Source organism: Astatotilapia calliptera, chromosome 22 (assembly GCF_900246225.1).
Source record: "Astatotilapia calliptera chromosome 22, fAstCal1.2, whole genome shotgun sequence".
In the NCBI taxonomy this organism is placed as follows: domain Eukaryota; kingdom Metazoa; phylum Chordata; class Actinopteri; order Cichliformes; family Cichlidae; genus Astatotilapia; species Astatotilapia calliptera.
In genome coordinates this window covers 10,728,260-10,749,835 of record NC_039322.1, presented here as the reverse complement: position 1 = coordinate 10,749,835, position 21,576 = coordinate 10,728,260, and the positions used below count along the sequence as shown (strand labels likewise).

Genomic DNA, 21,576 nt, shown 5'->3' with positions numbered 1-21,576 from the left:
AATGTAAGTTGGGGTAGACAAAAACTTAGATACATACCAATATACATACATGTGTGTATATTACGGTTCCATTAATAAAACCATAAATGCTAAAAAAAACAACAAAAAAAAAAGTCTGACCCACTCCAGGTACCTCAGTAATGCTGGAAACATAATACAATCTTGAGTAATTTTTTCTCTCTTTTATCTGGAATACACTTTTGTTTTTAACATGGGTACATACAATAATGCGCACATCAACATTAAGAGTTAAGGAGGGATGAAGGACTCTTTGAGCCAGTGTTAAAGAGTATAGCTATCAATGAAGAAACCAGTAACAGGCAAGGCAAGCTGCACCCACGTGTGTTCATGCTCAGAAGTCATAGTGGAAAAATAAAATATGTCCAACTTCGCTTGCCTGCTGATGAACGTATGCTTAAATTACACAAAAGAAAACCAACTGGTGACGTTTCCCACTGCAGATTCTTAATCTGGATGAACATATACACACAGCTGAATGTATATATATGTGGATGTATTTAAGAAACAGTAGAATTGTCTTAATAATAATAATTGGTTAAATCACTCGCGGGCAAACAAGGCAGAAAAGTGCTCGCCATTCATGTTATAACCCTCTGGTCCCCCACCCTTAACCCCCCCCCCCGTTATTACACAGACACCAGAAAAAAACAAAACCAAAAACAAAACAACCAAGCACACGTACATACACGCTCACGTACACGCACACATACACAAATCATCAAATGCCCTACTCACAACATCCCAGAGACAACCTTCACACTGTTGTCAGTAAACAAACAAACCCCAACTTACAGCAGTGACAGAATTGATGAAGATGTGAAAACATGTTAGTTCACCTTTGCTGTTGTCTCCAGTCTTTCTCTCTCTCTTAAACTTGTGTTTGAGTGTGTAATCTTACATCGATCCCACATTTCCTCACTTCAGGTCAGCATTAATTGTTGCAAGTAAAATCTTGAAAACCATGCAGCAAACTGCAGAAGGCGACGCTCGGTCACCCCCCGGTTCGGCTTTAAGTCCTGAATTTTAATTTGAGCTCCCGCTTGCTGCCGTCCAAACGAAAACAGCCTTCCCGAGTAAACACGCCTGTGAAAAATACTTCATACCTCAGACAAGGAGTCCTTCTTGGTGCGAGGAGCCTCTGCCACGACAAGCAGAGGGGTGTACAACACTTGGCCTTAGCTGTGTACTCTGGGCCCAGACAGAGTACCCCGTCTTGCTTTATCATGTGTAACTTGCCCAAGTCATTAACACAAAAGAAGAGGAAAAGAACCAGCAAAAGTGGATGTTTGTTATACTACAAGGAGTGCTTATTAGAACATATTCGATCATCTATCGAAGCATAAACAATTTCAGGAAAAGTCAAACATCTGCTTTATTCTATCATGACCTACATTTTCATTTAATTCATTCCCCCCAACTTGAAAGGAGGGAAAAACACATTTCCATTAAAATGGAAGTCACCCCGAGAAAATAATAGATATTAAAATAAAGCCATCACGCCATCGATACAGTCTTCAGGAGGGCAAACGGAACTCAAAGAAAGGGAGCTTCAAACTACTGTCTGTGGGGGGAAACTTTAGATTTTTGCAGTGTGCAGAAATTCTGCAGGTGAAGATGCTACGACGAGGCCAAAAACCTCCTCTTTAAAGAAAAAAGAAAATAACAATTATAATTATAATGAAATGTCAGAGCAGATCATTCAAAAAATAAAAACAAAATTCAAACCATCGACCTGAACAAGCAGCAGAAACATTGATATAAAGACCAATCACTGAGCAGTAGTACTTTAACAGGTCTCATCACAGTAATCGGACCAAAAAGTCAGTCAGAGGAGGAATTTGGACATTTTTAGTAAAAATTTAGTTTAATGACTTGCTTTGTTGAAGAGAGAAAACACACACGCGCGCGCGCACACACACACACACACACACACACCCCTAAAATTCCTCACGAGGCTGAAAAATCAGAGCTGACACGAGGCCAAACAAAAGACAGAAACAAAACGTCTTATGGTACATTGTTCTTATTAAAAGATGTAGCTGCACCCCTTTCACTTGTGAAGGAAGTGATGCACAACTGCAATACAGAAAACCACACGAGGCCAGAGTGTGACAGAAATATACACAGACACATAAATATAAAAGTTTGGCCGATCCAAATATTCATGCCAATTTAATCCCACATTTTCCTTCTGGGCTCAAGTGACCTCACATGCTCTTTGTGGGGGTTTTAAAGATGTCACATTTGTGCTTGTATGTGTGAGTGTGTGTGGAGCTCAGTGTGACTGTCTTCTGTCAAAATGAGGTGTAACCCCCCCGCCCACCAATTGAACAATCACATGCTTGTCAAATCCAACCGGGGTGAGGAAGAGTTAAAAAAAAAGAAAAAAAAGAAAGAAAAAAAAAAAGAGAGGGTGGGGCACAAATGAACAGAGAGCAAGATGGAACAGACTGAGAAATTTACAAGAACGGATGGCAGATACGAGGATGATGCAAAGGTGAAAGAGGTGACTGGGTGGGGAAGGAGGGGTGAATACCATCTCCATTTACTGTACAAAGCACTAATGCCAACAGATAAGCTGTGAAATTACGATCAAAAGGGATTAAAGGCGTAACAGGGTGGGGGTTAATGTGGGTGGGGTTTAACTGAAATGTCGCATATTCCGTCACTTCCTATTTTTCGGTGAGGGCCAGTTGCCACGCTTCTCTCCCCGGTTGCCGCCTCCGCTGCCAGGTCCACCAGGGCCGCCGCCAGGTGGGCCACGGGGGCCTCTCCCCCCCCCTCCACCACCTCCAGGTCCTCCGGTGTTGACTCTCCGGTTCTGCCGCTCCATCCCAGGACGCTGACTCGAGAAGCTTCGTTTGTTAGCAGAGGGTTCTTTACCCGTCATCTCACGCTCCACGATGCTGCCGCCTCCTCCTCCTCCTCCGCCTCTTCCCATGTGGTGGTGGTGATGAGAAGCATACGACTTCCCTCCTCCTCCTCCCCCCTCTCTGTCTCTGAACTCTGTGAAGTCGCTGCTCTCAGAAGCTGTCTCCCACTCCTCATTGGCTTGGTCTGAGTTCTGGTTGGTGAAGTCAGGCGACTTGGCACCGTGGGGGTGCTGTGGGTGCGTGGGACCCACACTGCCCTGGTTGTAGTGGTGATGGTGGTGGCTGTTCGCATTACTGAGATGCCCGCCACTGTTGTTACTGTTGGCCGTTAATGTGGCGTTGTGGGTAGCATTCTGAGCATTTCCTGTCATGGGAGCAGAGACTGGGGCTCCGTTACCATCTTGCACAGAATTCATGGAAGGAGATGAGGGCCTTTCTCCACCAATGACCCCCACACTGCCGTTGATACGAGCAGCATTCTCCCGCTCCTTCAGTTTCCGGAAGCGGGGCGGCTTGTCCTGCTGGTGCTGGGATCGCCCATGACGACGGCGCCTAGGTGGTCGCTCAAAGCCACGATTAGAAGGAAGAGGAAGAGCATTTGGCCCTCCAGAGTTTGACACAGGTTTTGCAGAAGTTTGCTGGGTCGCAACTCCACCATTTTCAGTGGAAACCAGAGTAGCAGAGGTTGTTGTAGCAGGCAGAGACGGCTGAGGGGGGTTGGTCCCCTGACTTTGAGTTTGACTTCCATCAGCCACCTTGTCCTTCTTCTCACCAGCATTTCCTCCTCGGCCTAAGTCTTTATGCCCAGAGCTCTGTGGCGGACCTTGCTGTTTCCGGGCTGAAGCTGAAGACTTGGAGGACCCACCATGCGAGCCTGAGCTGGGCCCAACACGGTGTCCCCCAGCTGTTGCTCCCATATTGCCACTACTCCTGTAGATGTTTCCTCCTCCACCTCCGCCACCCCTGCCCCTTCTAGAGGGCACACCCCTAGGGGTGAAGACACGGGCCTGGGAGCCTCTGGGTGGAGCAGATGAAATGTTTACACTGCTAGTGGTGTTATCAGAGCCATTCTTGGTGTTCGATTTCTGGCTGTCTTCTTTGTCCGAGTGGCCGACATCGCTTGCTCCACTCTCGCTGCCCGTCTCAGAGCCTCTCTCCCTCCTCCTCTTGGGGATTTCTTCATACTCTGAGCCCTCACTGCGGGTTTCACTGCGGTTTCTGGCCCTGGCTGGGTTATGCTGGGACCGATCTTGACCATGCCTTCCACTGGCTCCTTCACCCTTGGATTCCTGATGATGGCCACCACCGGCTGTTGAGCGGTAGTCTCTTCCACTCCTGCCACCCATTCTGCCCCGGCTTCCACCTGTGGGTCCAGCACTAGCCATGTAGGTGCCCCGGTACCCACGGCCTCGCCCATAGAATTCTCCCCCTCTTCCTCTGCTGGCTCTGCCGCCTTTCTGGGGGACTCCATGGTGGTGAGAGATGTTGCCTCCCTTTTCAAAGGAACGGTCTCTGTCTCTCCTGGAGGAGGACCCTGAAAAACCTGATGAAGTAGTGTCTACATCTTTTTGACCTCTACCTGACCCTCCTCCAGCTGAGGATCGCTCTTTTCCACCATTTCTGGGTTTGGCTGTCTGGGGTGGCTCGTCCTTAGATGAAACTGATGTGTTCTGAGAGTTGGAGGAGGCATCCTGCTTCATAGAGACAGGCTGTCCACCATCTTGCTCTTTATCTTTTCCAAATCCTGTGCCTTGTTTTTCTCCTCCATCTGCATCCATTGCCTCTCTCTTGATTTCTTTCAGCACTGGCTTCTTAATGGGCCCAGCCCTCCTGTTGGCATTGCTCCCTCCTGATTGGTTGGAGGGTTTGTGGTCCAATGGAGTGTTGGAAGAGTCCTCTCCTCCACGGGAGTTGTTCCCACCTCCTGCATTGTTGCCCCTCCTTCCGTGAGAGGAACCCCCAGTAGTATTGCTGCCAGGCCGTGGACCCCAGTGTGTCTCTGTCTTATGCTCCCGCCCTCCTCTTTGGTTTGATTTAGGATGAGGATGCTGCTGCTGTGGGGGCTGACTGTGGCTGCCAAGTTGAGCCAGAGGTGGGCTAGAAGTGTTGGCTGAATGGGAAGTATATGCCGGACCTGTCTTCTCTTGTTTCACATGGCCACCACCTCCAGCGTTACCACTGCTGCCTCTTTCAGCGTGACTGTGCCCGACACTGGTTTCGCTCTCTCTCTGTGATGGGTGATGGTGCGGTGCCACTTTGACATTCCCATCCTCCCTGGCGGAGGAGGAAGAGGAGGAAGAGGAGCAGGAGGATGAGAGGGAAGGTTGGTGAAGAGGAGGAGAAGAGTCAGTCTTCTTAGCTGGGGCCTCACCACCTCTGTTCTCTGGCTTATGGGGATGGAGAGGGAAGTGAGGCTGTTGAGGGTGGTGGCTGTGAGGGTGGTGGAGGTGAGAGTTGCTTTCAACAGGAGGATGATCTGGGCGCCCGCTACGATCATAGTGAGGATGTGGGGCTCCCCATATCTGGCCCTGCTGAGCTCCTCGGGCAGGCCCTTCATCCTGGTGGGGGAACCCATGTGGCTGGCTTCCCCTTTCACCCGCCCTCTGATGCTGGTGAGGAGGCATCCTTGCGCCCTGATCGGGGAAGTTGCTGTAGTTGCTCTGTCCGCCGATGTAGTGATGAGGGTGATGGCTGCCTCCCTGGTTGCCAACAGGGGGTGGGGTTTGATTGGATGTCCCAGATGCAGAGCTGGGCTGCTGAATGGGTCCCAATCCACCCTCTCGCATGCGGTGTGGAGGAGTGTCGCTCCTATGATAAAGAAAGACAGAATACAAAATAGCAACTTATTCACTCAATAAATGAAAACACAGATGATTTAAAAAAAAACAATACAAACTTACATGGACACTTTTATAATTGCTCTATATAGCAACAATCTAACAGTAAAGAAGGAGGTTTTATCTTCGATCTCACTCAAACAAAACAAAACGAGTATCCATACCTGGGCCCTTTGGCCACATCATCATCCTCCGATGCCTGCTTCTGTCTCAGGGGAGAAGTTAGCCCACGGTTTTCCCCTCCTCCAGGGAACACCTCAGGCCCCCAGGCCAGCTTAGGATCCATAGGGGGAGTCCCACGGTGAGGATGCCCTGGATGCTGTTGCTGTCTGTCAAAGGGGTCTGAACCAGACCCCCCAGAATCAGACCGCTCACGCCCAATAAGCCCTGAGTAAAATTTTAAGAAAAATATCTAAGTCAACAGCCAACATTGTGACTTCACAGTAACACAATACCACTGAACATTTTAAGCATGGCCTGTAATACTGCAATATTTCCTGATTTAATTTTATTACTTGTGTTTATGCATCCACTTACCAGAAGGATGCATGCCGGCCTGATAGTATTCCATGGGTGAAGGGCGACTCTGTATCATACGAGGGTCCATGTAGGGCATCATCATCCACCGAGGGTCAAAATTCAATGGTAAGGGTGGAGGTCGAACCATACCGCCAGGCTGATACAAGGGTCCGCCCTGTTTAGGTCCAGGTACAGGCTGGGGAGTTGAACCTGGTGAAGGACCTTGTGGAGCCTGGGTCTGTGGGGACAGCTGACTTTGTGATGCCTGGCTGTGTTGTTGCTGCTGTTGCTGTTGCCACTGCTGCTGTTGCTTTAGGAGTTGCTCCTACAGAGAAGTGAATGGAAAAATGCAATCACTCAGGTTGTTTAAAAGCACTTCCCTTTGAGGAAAAAAAAGTAAAAAGAGAAAATCACAGTGGCCCTGCTCAATCAGAATGCAACAACAACTTTTAACTGAATTTCTCTCTTACGTTTGGAAAAAAAAACAAAAACAAACCTGCTGCTGCCTCTGAAATCGAGGTGGAAGAGACTTCTGATACTTTGAGTAGCCCTGGCCAGGAGGGCCACCAGCTTGACGACCGGATCCCCCTCCGATATTTTCGACCTTTACTTGGTCGATTCCTCTTTCGCCTCCACTTCCTGTACGGATGTGAGGAGTGCTCACAGCTTCTTCCTTACTCTCTCCTAGTAAAGGTACATCCAGTGTGGGCTGCTGCGGCTGTGGTGCAGCCAACTGGGGACACTGTTGGGTATCTAAATCAAGAACAAAGTTGCAGGGTTAAATCTGTAGTCATCATGATTATTATGTGGTGTATTTACTTAAAATGCTATATTAAATAAAGAATAGAAATGTTATTTACTTGAATGCTTCTTGATGATTTTTGTCAGGATAGGTCTGTGTTTCAGGCCATTTGCATCTGAGAAACTCACCTGCACCAGAGTCATAACTGCTGTTGCTGCTGGGTCGCTGGCGGTCATTACCAGCTGGACCTGTTCCTGACGGGACAGCTAGCACTGGAGGCTCCTCAGAGTCCACGCAGGGGGAAGGAGGCTGGCTGATATTAGGGGAGGAAGCTGAAACTGATGGACTTGGGCTGCCTGCCATAGCAGCTGTTGAATTTCCATCAAGGCTAGGGGTTTTGCTGCCGCCACCACCACCAGCAGCACTTGTGTTGCTGCTCTGCTGCTGCTGCTTTTCATCCAGCCTCTTCAGCTTTTCCGCACAGGCTGCACGTCTCTCCTCCTCCATCCTGCGTTCTTCCTCTTCACGCCTGCGACGAGCTCGCTCAACAGCAGCAGAAATCTCAGAGGATGACTGCTTCCTGCGCTGACGCCACGTCTCGTCCTCATCATCCCCCTGGGCTGCATGAACCAGCAGACCAGGCTGTGTAAGAGGGTTAGGGGCTCCTGCTGCTGGTTGATGCTGGGCAGGGGCAGGTTTCCCCTGGCCAAGAGAGGCTCCCTGATTGTGGGGCCGATCCTGAGGAGTTAGAAAACACTGAATGTTTTATCATGAAGTTTTTAACCTTCCAAGTGAAATTACTGTAATCTTTTAAAAAGTAGAAATGTATGTATGAATGATAATCTCCACTGTAACAAAAACCAAAGTGAAGGGGGGGAAAAAGGGAACTTAAAACTAAAAATGACTTGGCTATAAGACCCGTAGGTGGTGGATGAGGCAATGACAGAAATGATTATTCTATGAGGCCCTGTCCTGATGTCTACCTGTCGGTAAAAGGAGTAGGGCCCTGGTCCGAGGAGCGGCCCAGGTGGGGGGGAGGGCTGCTCCTGGGGACCACCCAATCCAGGCCTGCGCCCCTGTATACAGGCAGACACAGTTAGCTAAGGTCCACCACAATGATCTACACTGATGCAAAATACAGACACTCACACATGCCTGCCCACTAAAAAAGTCTTGCCTTAACAGAATTAACTCTGTAACCTGTTTTCAATTTGAAAACTTCACAAGGCCTCAATGTAAGGTAAAACCATAGGGCCTTATCCACTGCAGGAACTCAGAGCACACATTTACAACCCCAAATCAGCCCGTTTAAGCCTGTTCCCATTGCGGTGTAGGATTCACCACAAATCTTCCTGTTCCAAAAAAACCCCAAAAAAATATCGAGGGATTCAAGAGGACAATTCTACGTTGCTTCTCTTCCTCACCTGCATAGTAGTTATAGGTAAGTTCTTTTTGGTCTGAAAACACCCCTTTAAGAGGTCCTAAAGGGATGGTTCCTAAAAGAGCCCACAGGTTCCTGCAGTGAAAAATGTCTTGTTGTTACTGCTGTTCAACACAGTACCTGATAGGCGGATGGCGCTCCCTGGCTCACCCAACCACTACCTCCCTCCTCGGCCCATCCTGGCTTGCTGGAGGGGGGTTGGGGGCCATTGTCAACATTAGAGGGAGGGGTCCTGCGGGTCTCTCCACCGCTGTCTGAGGCTCGAGAGTGAGAGGTTGCATTGGGGGCATCCTGAGACCTCTGCTGATCACTGAGGACAAGAAGGACAAAAAATGTAAGTGAATAATATCTAGAAAAACAACAACAACAACCCCCCCCCCAAGAGTACTGTAATTTATCACACATTAAATGTACTTGGTCACTCACCGCGGATCAATCTTGCTCTCGTTTCTATCCTCTTCTCCCTCTTCCTCTCCTTCATCATCGCTGAATTTCAGCTTGGCGGAGTAATCTATCTCCTCATGAGCTCCTGTTTCAGCAAAACAACAAAAAACAAAATGGAAGCCATCAGAACCATGTTTGTGCCAAACATCCACAGTGTAACATTATTCAGCAACCATCACTAATCCTTCTCCCTCCCTCCAGCAACTTAAACCATGCTGGACGGATCAGCATGAAATTTGATATGCACCAACAACAGCAATCCTCGAAAGCAGAAAAAGGAAGGCTCGGCAGAACACGCTCTGCACAGCTGAACTAAATTAACTTGCATAAGCAAGACACACAAAAACAAGTCTTTACTTAAAACACAGAAGGTTATGATTCTTGTTCTAGGTCTGTAACAACATTAAAAGTAACCAATTATTATTGTTTTAAAGCCATTTGTTAAAATTTCTGTTTCTGCATGCTTTAGAGCCCTCCTCCAAACAGAAAACATTCTGTTTTTATTATAGATAGGAACAACTTCAAAAAGAAAATAACTTCATTTAACAAAAACACTGTTTTAGTGTATATTTGGAGGTGGCTTACAAACTTAGAACCAGTTTTATGATGTTTCACCTTTGTGAATGGAATTTTATTTTATTTTTATTTTTTTTTACCTGCCCAGCCTTCGTCTCCATCGTGGTCCAGCTCATCTAGCTCCTTCAAATCGTCTTGTTTTAAAATGGAGGGTCGCTTTACCACCTCTCCACCCACATCGCGTGGACCGCCCTGTGACCTGCTCTCAGGACCAACCGGCCCACGAGAGAACCTGAAATAATGGGGGAGGTTCTTTTTTAAGGGATATGATGGAAAAAAAAAAAGAAAAAAAAAAAGCATGGCCCAAAAAAAGCAGCTCTTGATTACTTAGGAGTTAAACTATAGGCCATTTGACTGCACTGAAGAACATTTTCCCTCCACAGTGAAATTAAAAGTAGATGAAGTAGCATCTCAGTGAACATACCTTGGAGCTGTCCCTTCACCAGGTGGTGGGTACCTGTAGGGCCCTTGAGGCCCATAGGGGCCCGGGAAGGGCAGATAGGGAGGATACATCTAGGGAGTAATAACAGATCCAGTTCAGACACCCATTTCTTTTGTTTTTGTTTGTTTATTTATTTGGGCGAGAAGATAAAGATAAATGCTAATAAAAGAAAACTAACACTTACGAAGGGGGGTATGATCCCTCGATATTGGGGGAACCCAGGCCCCACAGGAGGCTGGGGCAAGGGCAGGGCGGGGCTGCCTGCAGGAGGGTTCCTAGGTGGCCCGTGGTTCTGTGAGTTTGGAGGGGGGACCCCTGCTGTCCCATCCATCACCAGAGCTCCACCAGTGCCACCCTCGGTTACCCCCTCCCCAGGCAGGGTGGGTGCCAGGGCTCGGCCCCCACCATCCCGCCAACTTGTAACGTCTGAGGACAGTGAAGACAGGAGAGGACGGAGTGGTTAGTATGATTTATGGATTTTTATGTAATCAGAACAAGAATGGAAAGTCATTTTTTATGATTATGAATGTGAAAAGCAATGAATATCAATACTGTCAATTAGTAAAGTTCAAAAATAAATAAATACAAATGAAAATCCTGCCCGAGGTGTTTCTCTCCAAACTACCATAGACAAATAAGTGGATGACAAATTATTAGAGACAAAGCTTGCATTACTCACTCTGGGGGCGGAGGCTTGGTCCGGGCCCATACCACTGATCTGCAGTGCCCTGTTCTTTGCCAGCTTTGTCCTGGTCGCCAGCCGCCTGCAGGGTGGGAAATTCCTCGCGAGAGAATGGCGACGGTAGGTTTGATCCCTTTCCACCTGCAAAAACATATGATGAAAAGAGGGGCTGAGTTGCAAACAAACAAACCCATTGAAGGACATGCAGCAAAAGAAGGACTCACCATCCCCTTGTGTTCCATGTGTTCCACTGGCCTGTGCCCAGGACCTTGCCCCTACGGCCTGGGTTGAAGCTGGGGCCAGAGCCTGAACACGGTGCACACACAAAGTCAAATACCATATGATACACGCCAGCTAGTAGTGCTAGATGTCTTTCGGCAACCATTACTCAGGGTATATTCTGTTTTAATGTTATGGAGATAACGTGTACCTCTGAAGCTTGCGGGGTTCTCGGGCGGGTCGGTGCAGGTGTCTGTGAAGCCACAGGCTGCTGCGACTCCGGCTGCGGTGCTGACAATGCATCGGTACTGAGAGGGAAAAAGCAGACATACAAGTCTTCAGACCGAATGCAACAAGCAATCACACAAGAATAAAACTACTTGTTACATTAACACCCAATAACTTAAAGGTGTTTGATTACAGCTTTCTTACCTCTTTGGGTCTGCTGCTTCCTGTTTGCTTGCCCATCCTGTGCCGTCTTTGGGAACGAGCGAGACGTTAGGATCGTTGCCTTTGTTCTCTGCCTTCAGACTGGGCAGGTTGGCAGGGGGTGGCATACGCCGCGCAGAGGCAACTTTACCAAGAGACTGCAGGCCATGGCGTGGGGGAACTGATATGGAAACAAGAATAGAATAGAATAGCAATAATTCTTTAATTGTCCCACAAGGGGAAATTTGGTTGTAACAGCAGGAAGTCGCTAGCACAGATGGACCACTGAAACCCTACACTGGTGAAATCCAGAGGGAGCCTGAAAACAGGGATGGCGTTCTGATTACTTTCTGGATGTAAAACTAGGGTGCTGAATCACTGAGAAGGCTAAAAACGTGGTGGTTTTAGTCTGGTGATTCTAATGAATGTGGATTTATTTATTTTTTTAAACAAACAAACAAAAAAACTCTCTTGACGTTATTAAAAACATTCAGCAAACCCACTTCAATTACAATTTTATAGAGAAGCATTAGCACATTGATGCTTACAGAACCATGGAAAAACCTAAAAGCGAAGCCGTTCTGAATATCAATCCCTCATTTGTTTTCCTAAGGCTCAGAGCAACCACAGCAGCTTCAGGCCTTCACTATGTAAGAGGGGGCAAGTCTGTAGTCGGGGAAAGGGGACAGCTGCTTGAATCTAGAGGGCAGCCTCTGAATAAAACATAAACTGGGGTCTCAGCATAGAAGTCAAACAGCATCCACAAGTAAGCCTCTGTCTCTGGTCAGCCTCAGTGTCTCTGGAGCTCAGCTAATACGTCGAGCCTCGAGAGCCATTCACCCTCCAGGACCCCCTTTTCCCTTTGTTATTTCTTTAACACGTCAGTGCAAACACTAGTCAATAACAAACAGTATAACACAGTTTCATCAAAAAACAGTGCTGACAGATAGATAGATAAACTTTGTGTATTAAAAAGCAGCGCCATTAAGGAGACCCTAAGCTAACACTTCAAAGTTGCATTAGTTGGTGCAAACACAGTACAACGAGAAAATTGTAATCACACTAATGAGCAGATCCGACTGAGATATGTTTGTTTAAGGTTCAAATGATCAGTGACAGCACAGGTTTTTACTAAACCACACCACCTGGCAGAATTTAATTAGAGCCCTTTGAAATCTGTTACAACTGCTTAGAAAGTGATGTATGTTGAGGATGTAGATAATAACAATGTTATCATCTACATATTATGATATGTTGTGATAGCCATAAGCTCTGACTTTCAGGTTTTACCAAACCAGCTAATTCAAAGAAAGCCTGGCTATGCTGAATCTGATTCATAATACACCCCCTCTGGATGTATGCTGTGAAAGCTTGTGTGTTCTGAAGATACTCACCAACAGGCTTTTGTGTTTCAAGGCTCTTTCCTTTGTATGTATCAAACAGGTTGAGAGACGCATACTTGGTTTTGCCTTCCTTCCCCTTTGCAGTTTGCCCAGAGCGATCTGACATTGCGCTGTCCGCTCATTGAGTATGGTGAGCCCTGAGACTGTAGAAGAAAGAAGAGACAAGGATAACAAGAATACACAGAAAGAGAATGAAAGTGCTGAATTTTAACTATATTTAACAAGGGATTACAGATATGATACAGTTATGTTTCTTCCAGCTGACATTAGGTATAATTGCTTTCAGATTAATAGGTGTAGCAAACCTTTCTTTTAAGATAGCTCTATGAAACAGGATATTCTGAAACACAATGACACAGCACGTAGGGATAATACACTCAGATTAGTTTATTTTTTTAATTTTTCTACGAATCAGAATAATTGGCAATTTACAGCATTTTCTGGGGCTTTTCTGGTTTAATTTTACTTCTATGTCTGAAGCAATATTCCTCCATTTTAAATTTTTTGTCAATTCAAATGACAAAAAAGATGTCAACAAAATATTTGGCAAATATCAGCATCATCTGATACCAGACTTACTGATTTTTAAACAAATTAATGAGATGCCATGTACCTACATGAGTGGCTCATATTTAACTTTTTACATTCCTTTTGCACTGGCTAAAGGAAGGTGGGAAATACAAAAAATACATTTAAAAACATTAAAACACAAGAACTCTTGTCTCATTATTAGCTGAAGTGTTATTGTAAACATCAATATTAGCCCACAATTTTTCAGCCTGTCCATCAGTAATTTAAACAAAGGATTGCAAGTTGATATATTTTAACATCTGCTACATTTACGACCGATACATCTGATTTAAAAACACTTGTTTTTATATTTTGAGGTATTCATTCAACACTTAGCAACTTAGTAAAGACTGGTGTGACTTTGACTGACCTGTCTGTAGACAGGGGGCTTATGAAGTTAAACAACTTCCCTATGACAATGTGGACAACAGTCGAGGAAACCAGCTTCGTAACATAAAAATTAACTGAAAGCTTTTGAGCATGTGTATAGGTAAGACCATAAGTTTTCTGTCACATATTGCTGAATGTCATCTAACTTGGATTTGGTGAATCAACAACATATAAAGACAAGAATCAACACAGTTTTTGGATCAGATAATGGTCCAATCCTGACTCAAAAAGCTGGACTAATATATTGGTGACCTCTGAGTGACCTATGAGACAAATATATTCAGTTCAATTCCACTTTTCTAGCAGGAGAGCTTAACACAACATGGAAGAGGCTAACAATAAAGCATCGATACTTTGGTGTCACGGTTCGATATTTTTTCGATACAAAAAAATGTTCATGCCTTTTTAATTTGTCATTTATTAAAATTATAAATATATATTTTAACTCAAAAGTACAGTTTTTAAATTTAACCCTAACCCTTGTGCGCGTTTTTTATTTTGACAGCAAATGCGCACCTGCGGACCACTTATGTGCACCCCTGGTTATTTAGCTCGTCATATTGCAGCCACAGAAATTCTTTTGTCCATGAAACCATAAAGCTGCACTTTCTTTTTGCCTTATAGTCTCATTTGTCATAACTTCTCCGTTTTGTGGTAAGCTTTTCTTTGGCTGTCACTTCTTCACCCCGACCTGTCTTATTTGGCTCAGCAGAACTAAAATATATATACTGCGACTTTTACACACGGACTCACATAAGCTCAGCGATTCTCTGCGCGATCAACCTCTCACATGTTTAAGCTTGCTGCGGGAGATTTCACTTGTCATGTTTGCATAGTAAGCTAACAATTAATAAGACGATGTCAGAGGAATTGGTGCACAAATTATCATCACTCACAGATCAGTGCTGTCATTGCAAAGTGAAAGCAAAAAAACAAGCGCAAATTCAAACGCGATTTCAATATGTCACATATTGACAGTGGCTCACCGATGCCAATGACATAATTACCCAGCTACATTTCTGAAAGAATGCAAAAGCATTGACATATATTTTTCCTACAATAGCCCGACGGGCAGGGCAGAGAGATTTTTGTAGCCCGACTGGAAAGATCGCTAGCTCCGGGACGTCGGGCTAGCGAGTTTGCAAGCCCTGTATCTGATTGAGGAATCACTCATCTTTGGAAAAGAGAGTTTATTACAGAGAAATGTCTCTTTCCAAAATAAAAGCTATACTATCCGCTTCTTCTGGGCTATATTCTCAGCAGCATAAGGAGAATCACGTGCTAACAGCTGTCTAAATGACTCGGCTAAAGTTAGTAGCATGCTTGTTGTTTTTGTCTTTGCACTAGGATGATGTCGGCGTAAATGTGCAGTCATATTCGTTGTGTTCCCACTAGTGCTTTCAGGTTAATCTCGTTGAAATGACCTTAACGCCACAACACGGCAAAACTCCGTTAACGAGCTACCGCCGATCGCCCCGTGCATGGGGCTAGACAGCTAACACGTTAACGAGCTAACTGCGCTAACACACTAGTTCACACCAATGTAATTAAGCATTGCATGGCACATCCAACATACTGTTTTACTTTAGTCCATGACTCGCTTACCTTCAGGGTCATACGTCACATGAAAACCAAAATAATTCCAAACGCCAGATCTGAATGAGGGTGGGGGAGGTCCATCTTGCAAGGAGAGCTTAACTTCTGTCTCGCTAGCTTGCCCTGCGCTCTTCCTCCTGACTATGCTGTCTGTGTTGAGCGCTCAGTGGATCTGCGCTCGACAGTGCAGCCTAGGCGGAGTAGTCGAACGCAGATTCACTGAGCGCTCAACACAGACAGCATCGTCAGAAGGAAAGTTGATAAAATAAATTACAAATGTTGTATTGTTCGATACATATGCGTACCGAACCGAAAGCACTGTATCGAACGGTTCAATATCGATACGAATATCGTTGCACCCCTAATATATATATATATATATATATATATATCATATTCGTTGTGTTCCCACTAGTGCTTTCAGGTTGATCTCGTTGAAATGACCTTAACGCCACAACACGGCAAATCTCCGTTAACGAGCTACCGCCGATCGCCCCGTGCATGGGGCTAGACGGCCAACACGTTAACGAGCTAACTGCGCTAACACACTAGTTCCCACCCATGTAATTGAGCATTGCATGGCACATCCAACATACTGTTTTACTTTAGTCCATGACTCGCTTACCTTCAGGGTCATACGTCACATGAAAACCAAAATAATTCCAAACGCCAGATCTGAATGTTGCAAGGAGAGCTTAACTTCTGTCTTGCTAGCTTGCCCTGCGCTCTTCCTTCTGACTATGCTGTCTGTGTTGAGCGCTCAGTGGATCTGCGCTCGACAGTGCAGCCTAGGCGGAGTAGTCGAACGCAGATTCACTGAGCGCTCAACACAGACAGCATCGTCGGAAGGAAAGTTGATAAAATAAATTACAAATGTTGTATTGTTCGATACATATGCGTACCGAACCGAAAGCACTGTATCGAACGGTTCAATATCGATACGAATATCGTTGCACCCGTAATAAATAAATATATATATATATATATATACATATAAAGAGAGAAAAGACTCCAGCTTATTAACTGAACACTAGTACTGGTTTGGTACTGTATCAGCAGCAACCTGGAGCCAACATGTCAGTTCTATTTTCTATTTGTATAAATTCAGATAAGCAGATCTCTATATGCCCATATGGATACAGTTTAATGGGAGCATATGACTGCACCATTTATAATACAGCAATAACACCAGCATAATTTTTTATGTGCTATAAAAATGTCATACCATATATAGCAACATTATACGTTTATGATCTGTAGTGCACACAATAAGACAAGCCTGTCATGTCTGATAGCAAGAGCTGCGTAGTACCTAAGAAGCCCCTCCCAAAGTAGTGCTCTGTAAAATATGCAAGAAAACTGTTCCTGTCGAGTGTAGAAAAAAAAAAAACTTGTTACAGTGCTTGAAGCAAAAACAGATGATCAAGTACAACCAGCTAATAAAGGAGGAGATACTAGGAGCTAGTGATGTGCGACTCAAATGTAAACAAATGGCTCCACTGAGCAATTTGCTAACTGCACTCCATGTGACAGGAAGAGCAAATGGTGGATGGAAATTACTGATGTGGTTACAAGGTGGTGAAGCAGGGCTATGAGCAGGTGGTTAAAATGCACAACCCAAAGCACAACACCCCAAGAAATATGCGACAATACCATGAATCTCCGGAAGACTTAAGGTTAAGTTACTTTATTTACTGTTGTTCTAAAGTGTTAACCAGTTATTTTATACTCCTTAAACATTCCAGGAAAAACAAAACCTAGGCTATTTTTGTGCTACGTTTGACTTATGCTGTGTCACTACTATTGCACCACAATGCTGCTGCTGTCATCTTGCTTCAATTGATTCAAACATCAAATCGAGAAGTGTGTCATCAAATACAGCAACTCAATGGAAAAGGATGGATAATGCCAAACTGCTAATTTTCTTAAAATATCATGACATTTTAGGGCTATACTGTTCAACCCTAGTTAGCAGACGTTCACTGCTTATCAGATGAACATTATTTCAAAAAAAAGGTGGGGAAAAAGCAGAACCATGGTTTCTATGGAAACACATTATAAATGATATTCTTCATGCCTTGAGACAGAGGGTTCGGCTCCATGGCAACTGCCAGGCCTTTAGCTTGAACTCATTTTACTGCACATCAATAAAAGACAGGGCACTGACATCTGTCCAATTCACAGTGATTTGGCTGCATCCATCAGGTTAAACTGCTGCCACCACCTCCTACTCCCATTAGGCACAATGACTGCGAACACACGGGTCTCTAAGATCGTGAAGACTTTGTCACATCGTCATATCATTTCATTCACTTGGCTTCAATAAAAAAATTAATACTGACGTGAGAAAGCCAATCTAAATTGTCTGTGTTTAGAAAACAGCGATTATAGAGATATAGGTCTGTGCTACAGTGACTCAAGCATTAAATAACTGAAAGGTGGGAAGACGTCTCATTAGATGGCTGCATAACACAAACAGCAACACATTCCCAAGATATGCTTGAAGACTCAAATATGCAGCCTTCTACTGCGCACTGACGATCATCAAAGGAGCAAAATGTACGATTTTTGCTTTTACACACATCACTTTTAAAAAAACAAAAACAAATAACCCTTCGTTCATTACTTTTTAAAAAAGGTTGCACACGGTAACTACGAAGCTGCGGCAGCCTCAATAACCAGATGAGATTAGAAAATTAGGTCGTGGGATGGCTGGTCAGTTAGATGTTGGATTAACTGGAGCCCTAAGTGCAGCAACGTATACCACAAAGAGGCCCCGTGAAGCTAAAGGCTAACCGTCAACACCAACTACGACGGGCAAAAATCAGCTAGTAGCTCCAGGAATCATTGCCTTGTACATATATATGCAAAACAGAAACATTCGGAGCGGTGATGTTTTTCTTTTTTTTTTTTCCTCCTGTGGTGCTAACCAGCTCGATGCTAACAGAGGCCCTCGGTGATCTCGTTGGGAGGGGGACTGCGTTGATGTTTCATAATGTATTTTCAACACCTCGCAGCTATCACTTAGCTCACCGCTTGTCAGCTCCATGCTTTGAATCACACAGTGACATTACGACTGCTCGTCCTTACCAAACTGTTATGCTTACTTACAGTTAGTGGGAGGCCCGGGGTAACGCAGAAAAAAAACACAGATTTTTATTAGATGAACAAAACAAAATGGCGGTGTAGATGGGCCCTGTGCATACTAACCCAGGCCGGTTGGGTAGCATTAGAGAGCTGGCTTGTGTAGGTACATACTACTTAAAATACACTACACTATACAACTTAACTGTGCTGGAAAAAACAACCACTGACAAATCATCAATACTGAGCAACGGGAGCATCTTTTAATCGGACACCCTCCGAGCTAAAGCTGAAGCCTCGCTAACGTTTATCCGTTAGCACTAGCCACGAAAAAAAACATCTAATAGTAAACAGATATTTCATCAGCACACAAACGTCCCAGAGACCTTTACTAAAAGGTAAATAAATGTGTGTTTACACACTAAAAAAACAAGTGGCTAAATTCAGAAGCTAGCGAATACTAGTCAACCACTTAGCCAAGCTAGGCTAATGAGCTAGACAGCCACCTAACGTTAGCTATGCCTTTACAAAAATAAAAATAACCTCGATCCTTAACCAAAAACACCCTCACAGATGCGCCGAGCCATTGCCCAGAGGTAAGAGTAACAATGTCTCTTCGGTACAATGTAACTGCCCAATGTCCGCATGGAAACATGCACAATTTTCCCAACCACTGACCTGGTCTTGTCCCGACTTGTCTCGAGGTTGTATCGCTGAGTGAGGTTAGCTTATGCTATCACGTATAGCCTCTTTCCAGCAAGTGACCCAGCTAGCTAAGCAACGTTATCCTCTCGCATAGTCAAACCAACACACTCTGGCTTTGCTCTAACTTTGATACCAGCGGCAACGTATGGATAAAGAAGATATTCGGCTTACTTGTGCTCCTTTTCTTTTTTTTGTAACTCCCAAAAATAAATGAAAAGGGGGTAAAAGAAAATGGTTAATGCTGGACTCGATCCGTCGCCTAAAGAGCCGTCAACGGCTACTGAGCCGTTTGGTATGGAACGCCAGGACTGCCATAATGAATTAATTAAATACACCATTAAATAATTAATTAAATGTGTCAATAATTAATTAAAATTGGAATTAATTAATTAAATAAATAGTTATGACACATGTAATTAATTAATTATTGACACATTTAATTAATTATTTATGTATTTCACATTTTAATTAATTATTGACACATTTAATTAATTAATTATTGACACATTTAATTAATTATTTATGTATTTCACATTTTAATTAATTATTGACACATTTAATTAATTATTGACACATTTAATTAATTATTTAATGATATATTTATTTATTTCATTTTGGCAGTCCCGGCGCCTGGCTCTCGTCATGAAATAATTTTATCTGTCAGCCTCACCCATCAAACTCAGGGGGCGGGGTTAACGCTGCCCATGCAGCTTCTCTAACATTTGATTGGTTGCCGTGCAAAGTAAGTCAAAACAGGTCGATCCTAGATAATCGATTGCTTGTGTAGACTTGGGGCAGCCAGTTATCCCAGAATGCAGATCAAATCACAGGCAGCAATGGTGGTGGTGTAGTTTTAAAATACCCCGTTTTTCTGTCACCAGCTACACTTTTAACAGTGTTTTAGCCGCGAATGTCGCGCCGTATGTCTGGTCAGGTTGTCAACATAGAACATGCTTGCAAAAGTGCTCAGATGTTTTCAGAGATTTCACTAGCTCTGCTAACAGTTAGCATGCAGAGCGCACCGAGGGGGTACATTAACCGGTTTGTTTACATATTCCACTCTCCGTGTTCCACATGTTGCATTCGCAGATTCTCATTTTCACCGAACGATCGTCTCTTTCCGCCTGGTCTTGTGTCTCTGTGCTTCTGTAACATAAAGAACGAGCTGACATTTTTCTCACGAAACCAGCGATCAGCTCAGCAGACCCTCAGTTTACCTGCATGCATCCTCCTCCTCATCTGTCAGCTGTTTAACACCTGCTGCTAATTCAAGAAACAGGCCTACGTTACCTGGTGATAGTCACAGTTTAACTGGGCAGCCGGTGCTCGATATAAAGCAATGTCAGCGCATTTTTCTGCACAAGATAAGTAAATATAGTGTTTTCCCCGAGCGCAGAGCTGCTGGAGCTTGTTTCCTTACAGAGCACTTTATAGGCGAACAGCTTCATCAGCGGCTGATGTCCAATCACCAGCACACAGCTTTCAAACCTCAGCTGAGTTTTAGCTCTCAGTGGTTAAACGCTGGACTTCATTCACTCAGGTTCTGTCTGTCGGGTCACGTTTACTTCGCTGTTTTATTTACAACTGAGCAAATCGGTTTGGCTGAGGTTAAAGTTACGTTTCATAACTGCATAGTTTCACAGACGTTTAATGAACCACTGGCACATGTGTTAGACTGAACTATCATCTAAATATCATCTGTTTTTTAATAGTTATTCAACTGTATTCTAAGCACCAGCTGTCTGTTAGAATGTGATTTTTTTTCTCTCTCTGTTGGCAGAGGTATAAAAATGCGCAGGAAAATCTGACGTGCATGGCGAACTTCACCGACGATATTTAAGGAGGAATAAACACACATCAAACATAAATGAACCATTTGCCTGTCTCCATAATTGAGAGAATTTTCTCTTCTTATATCAACACTCTCTCTCTCTCTCTCTCTTTTTTTTTTTGCTTTTTCGGTCATGTTATGTTTACCTGTCAAAGGCTTGTTACAAACTATGAAACACATTGTGCAGACTTCTGGATGTTAGAAGAAAACGAATACTGCTCATGAATGAGACTAAAGGCAGGAAGGTGTCCTTTAAAACTAAACATGTTAATAGGACCTCCCTGTTTATATCATAGTTTATGATATAGCACGTGTATTTCAGTAATAGCCTGCTGAGGCCACTATACGTGCTGGCCTCATATCAAATGTGAAGGCAGACTGAGTCTATGTTTGACGTTTGTTTATATCTAATCTTCCTTTTCAAACATTTAAACAGCAGCGAGTCTGCAGCTGAGGGAATACAAATTCAAATTGTCGGAACAGGTTTGCTCGTTTCTTGGATTCATTTGGTGATTTATTAAATGTATAACTGTAATTCTAATCTGCTGCTGAGTCTCTTACACTTTTCTTTATGCTGTATATTTTCACGTCTCTGGAATAGTTGGCAGTTAGATAGTCAGCTGGGAAACTCATGGAGCTGAGGATATCGTGGATATGCTGACCTCGCTGCGTGGTGTACAGAGCGAGGTCAGCATGATTAATATTCACAATAAAAATATTAGCCGAACATCATGAAGTCTGTATGTGTTTCATAGTGTCGAACAACCTTTGT

At 44.2% G+C, this 21,576-nt stretch overlaps 1 protein-coding gene across 3 annotated transcripts; it reads right to left on the bottom strand.

The window, feature by feature from the left end:
- Positions 1–1,858: 1,858 nt before the first annotated feature.
- Positions 1,859–19,271, bottom strand: prrc2a (proline-rich coiled-coil 2A). 3 transcript variants are annotated; one of them, XM_026155752.1, is made up of 17 exons: positions 19,145–19,271; positions 12,620–12,771; positions 11,229–11,406; positions 11,008–11,104; positions 10,802–10,883; positions 10,575–10,718; positions 10,080–10,321; positions 9,878–9,966; positions 9,534–9,685; positions 8,860–8,962; positions 8,554–8,743; positions 7,976–8,068; positions 7,181–7,730; positions 6,747–7,003; positions 6,269–6,575; positions 5,896–6,118; positions 1,859–5,702 (listed from the first exon to the last, which is right to left on the bottom strand). In XM_026155752.1, exons 2-17 carry the CDS (start codon positions 12,732–12,734, stop codon positions 2,687–2,689), a joined length of 5,838 nt encoding a protein of 1,945 aa, XP_026011537.1. In that variant the 5' UTR covers positions 12,735–12,771; positions 19,145–19,271; the 3' UTR covers positions 1,859–2,686. The 3 variants fall into 3 exon arrangements, with proteins under 3 accessions (XP_026011537.1, XP_026011536.1, XP_026011538.1); XM_026155751.1 differs by lacking the exon at positions 19,145–19,271 and adding an exon at positions 18,947–19,137; XM_026155753.1 differs by lacking the exons at positions 7,976–8,068; positions 19,145–19,271 and adding an exon at positions 18,947–19,137.
- Positions 19,272–21,576: the final 2,305 nt, after the last annotated feature.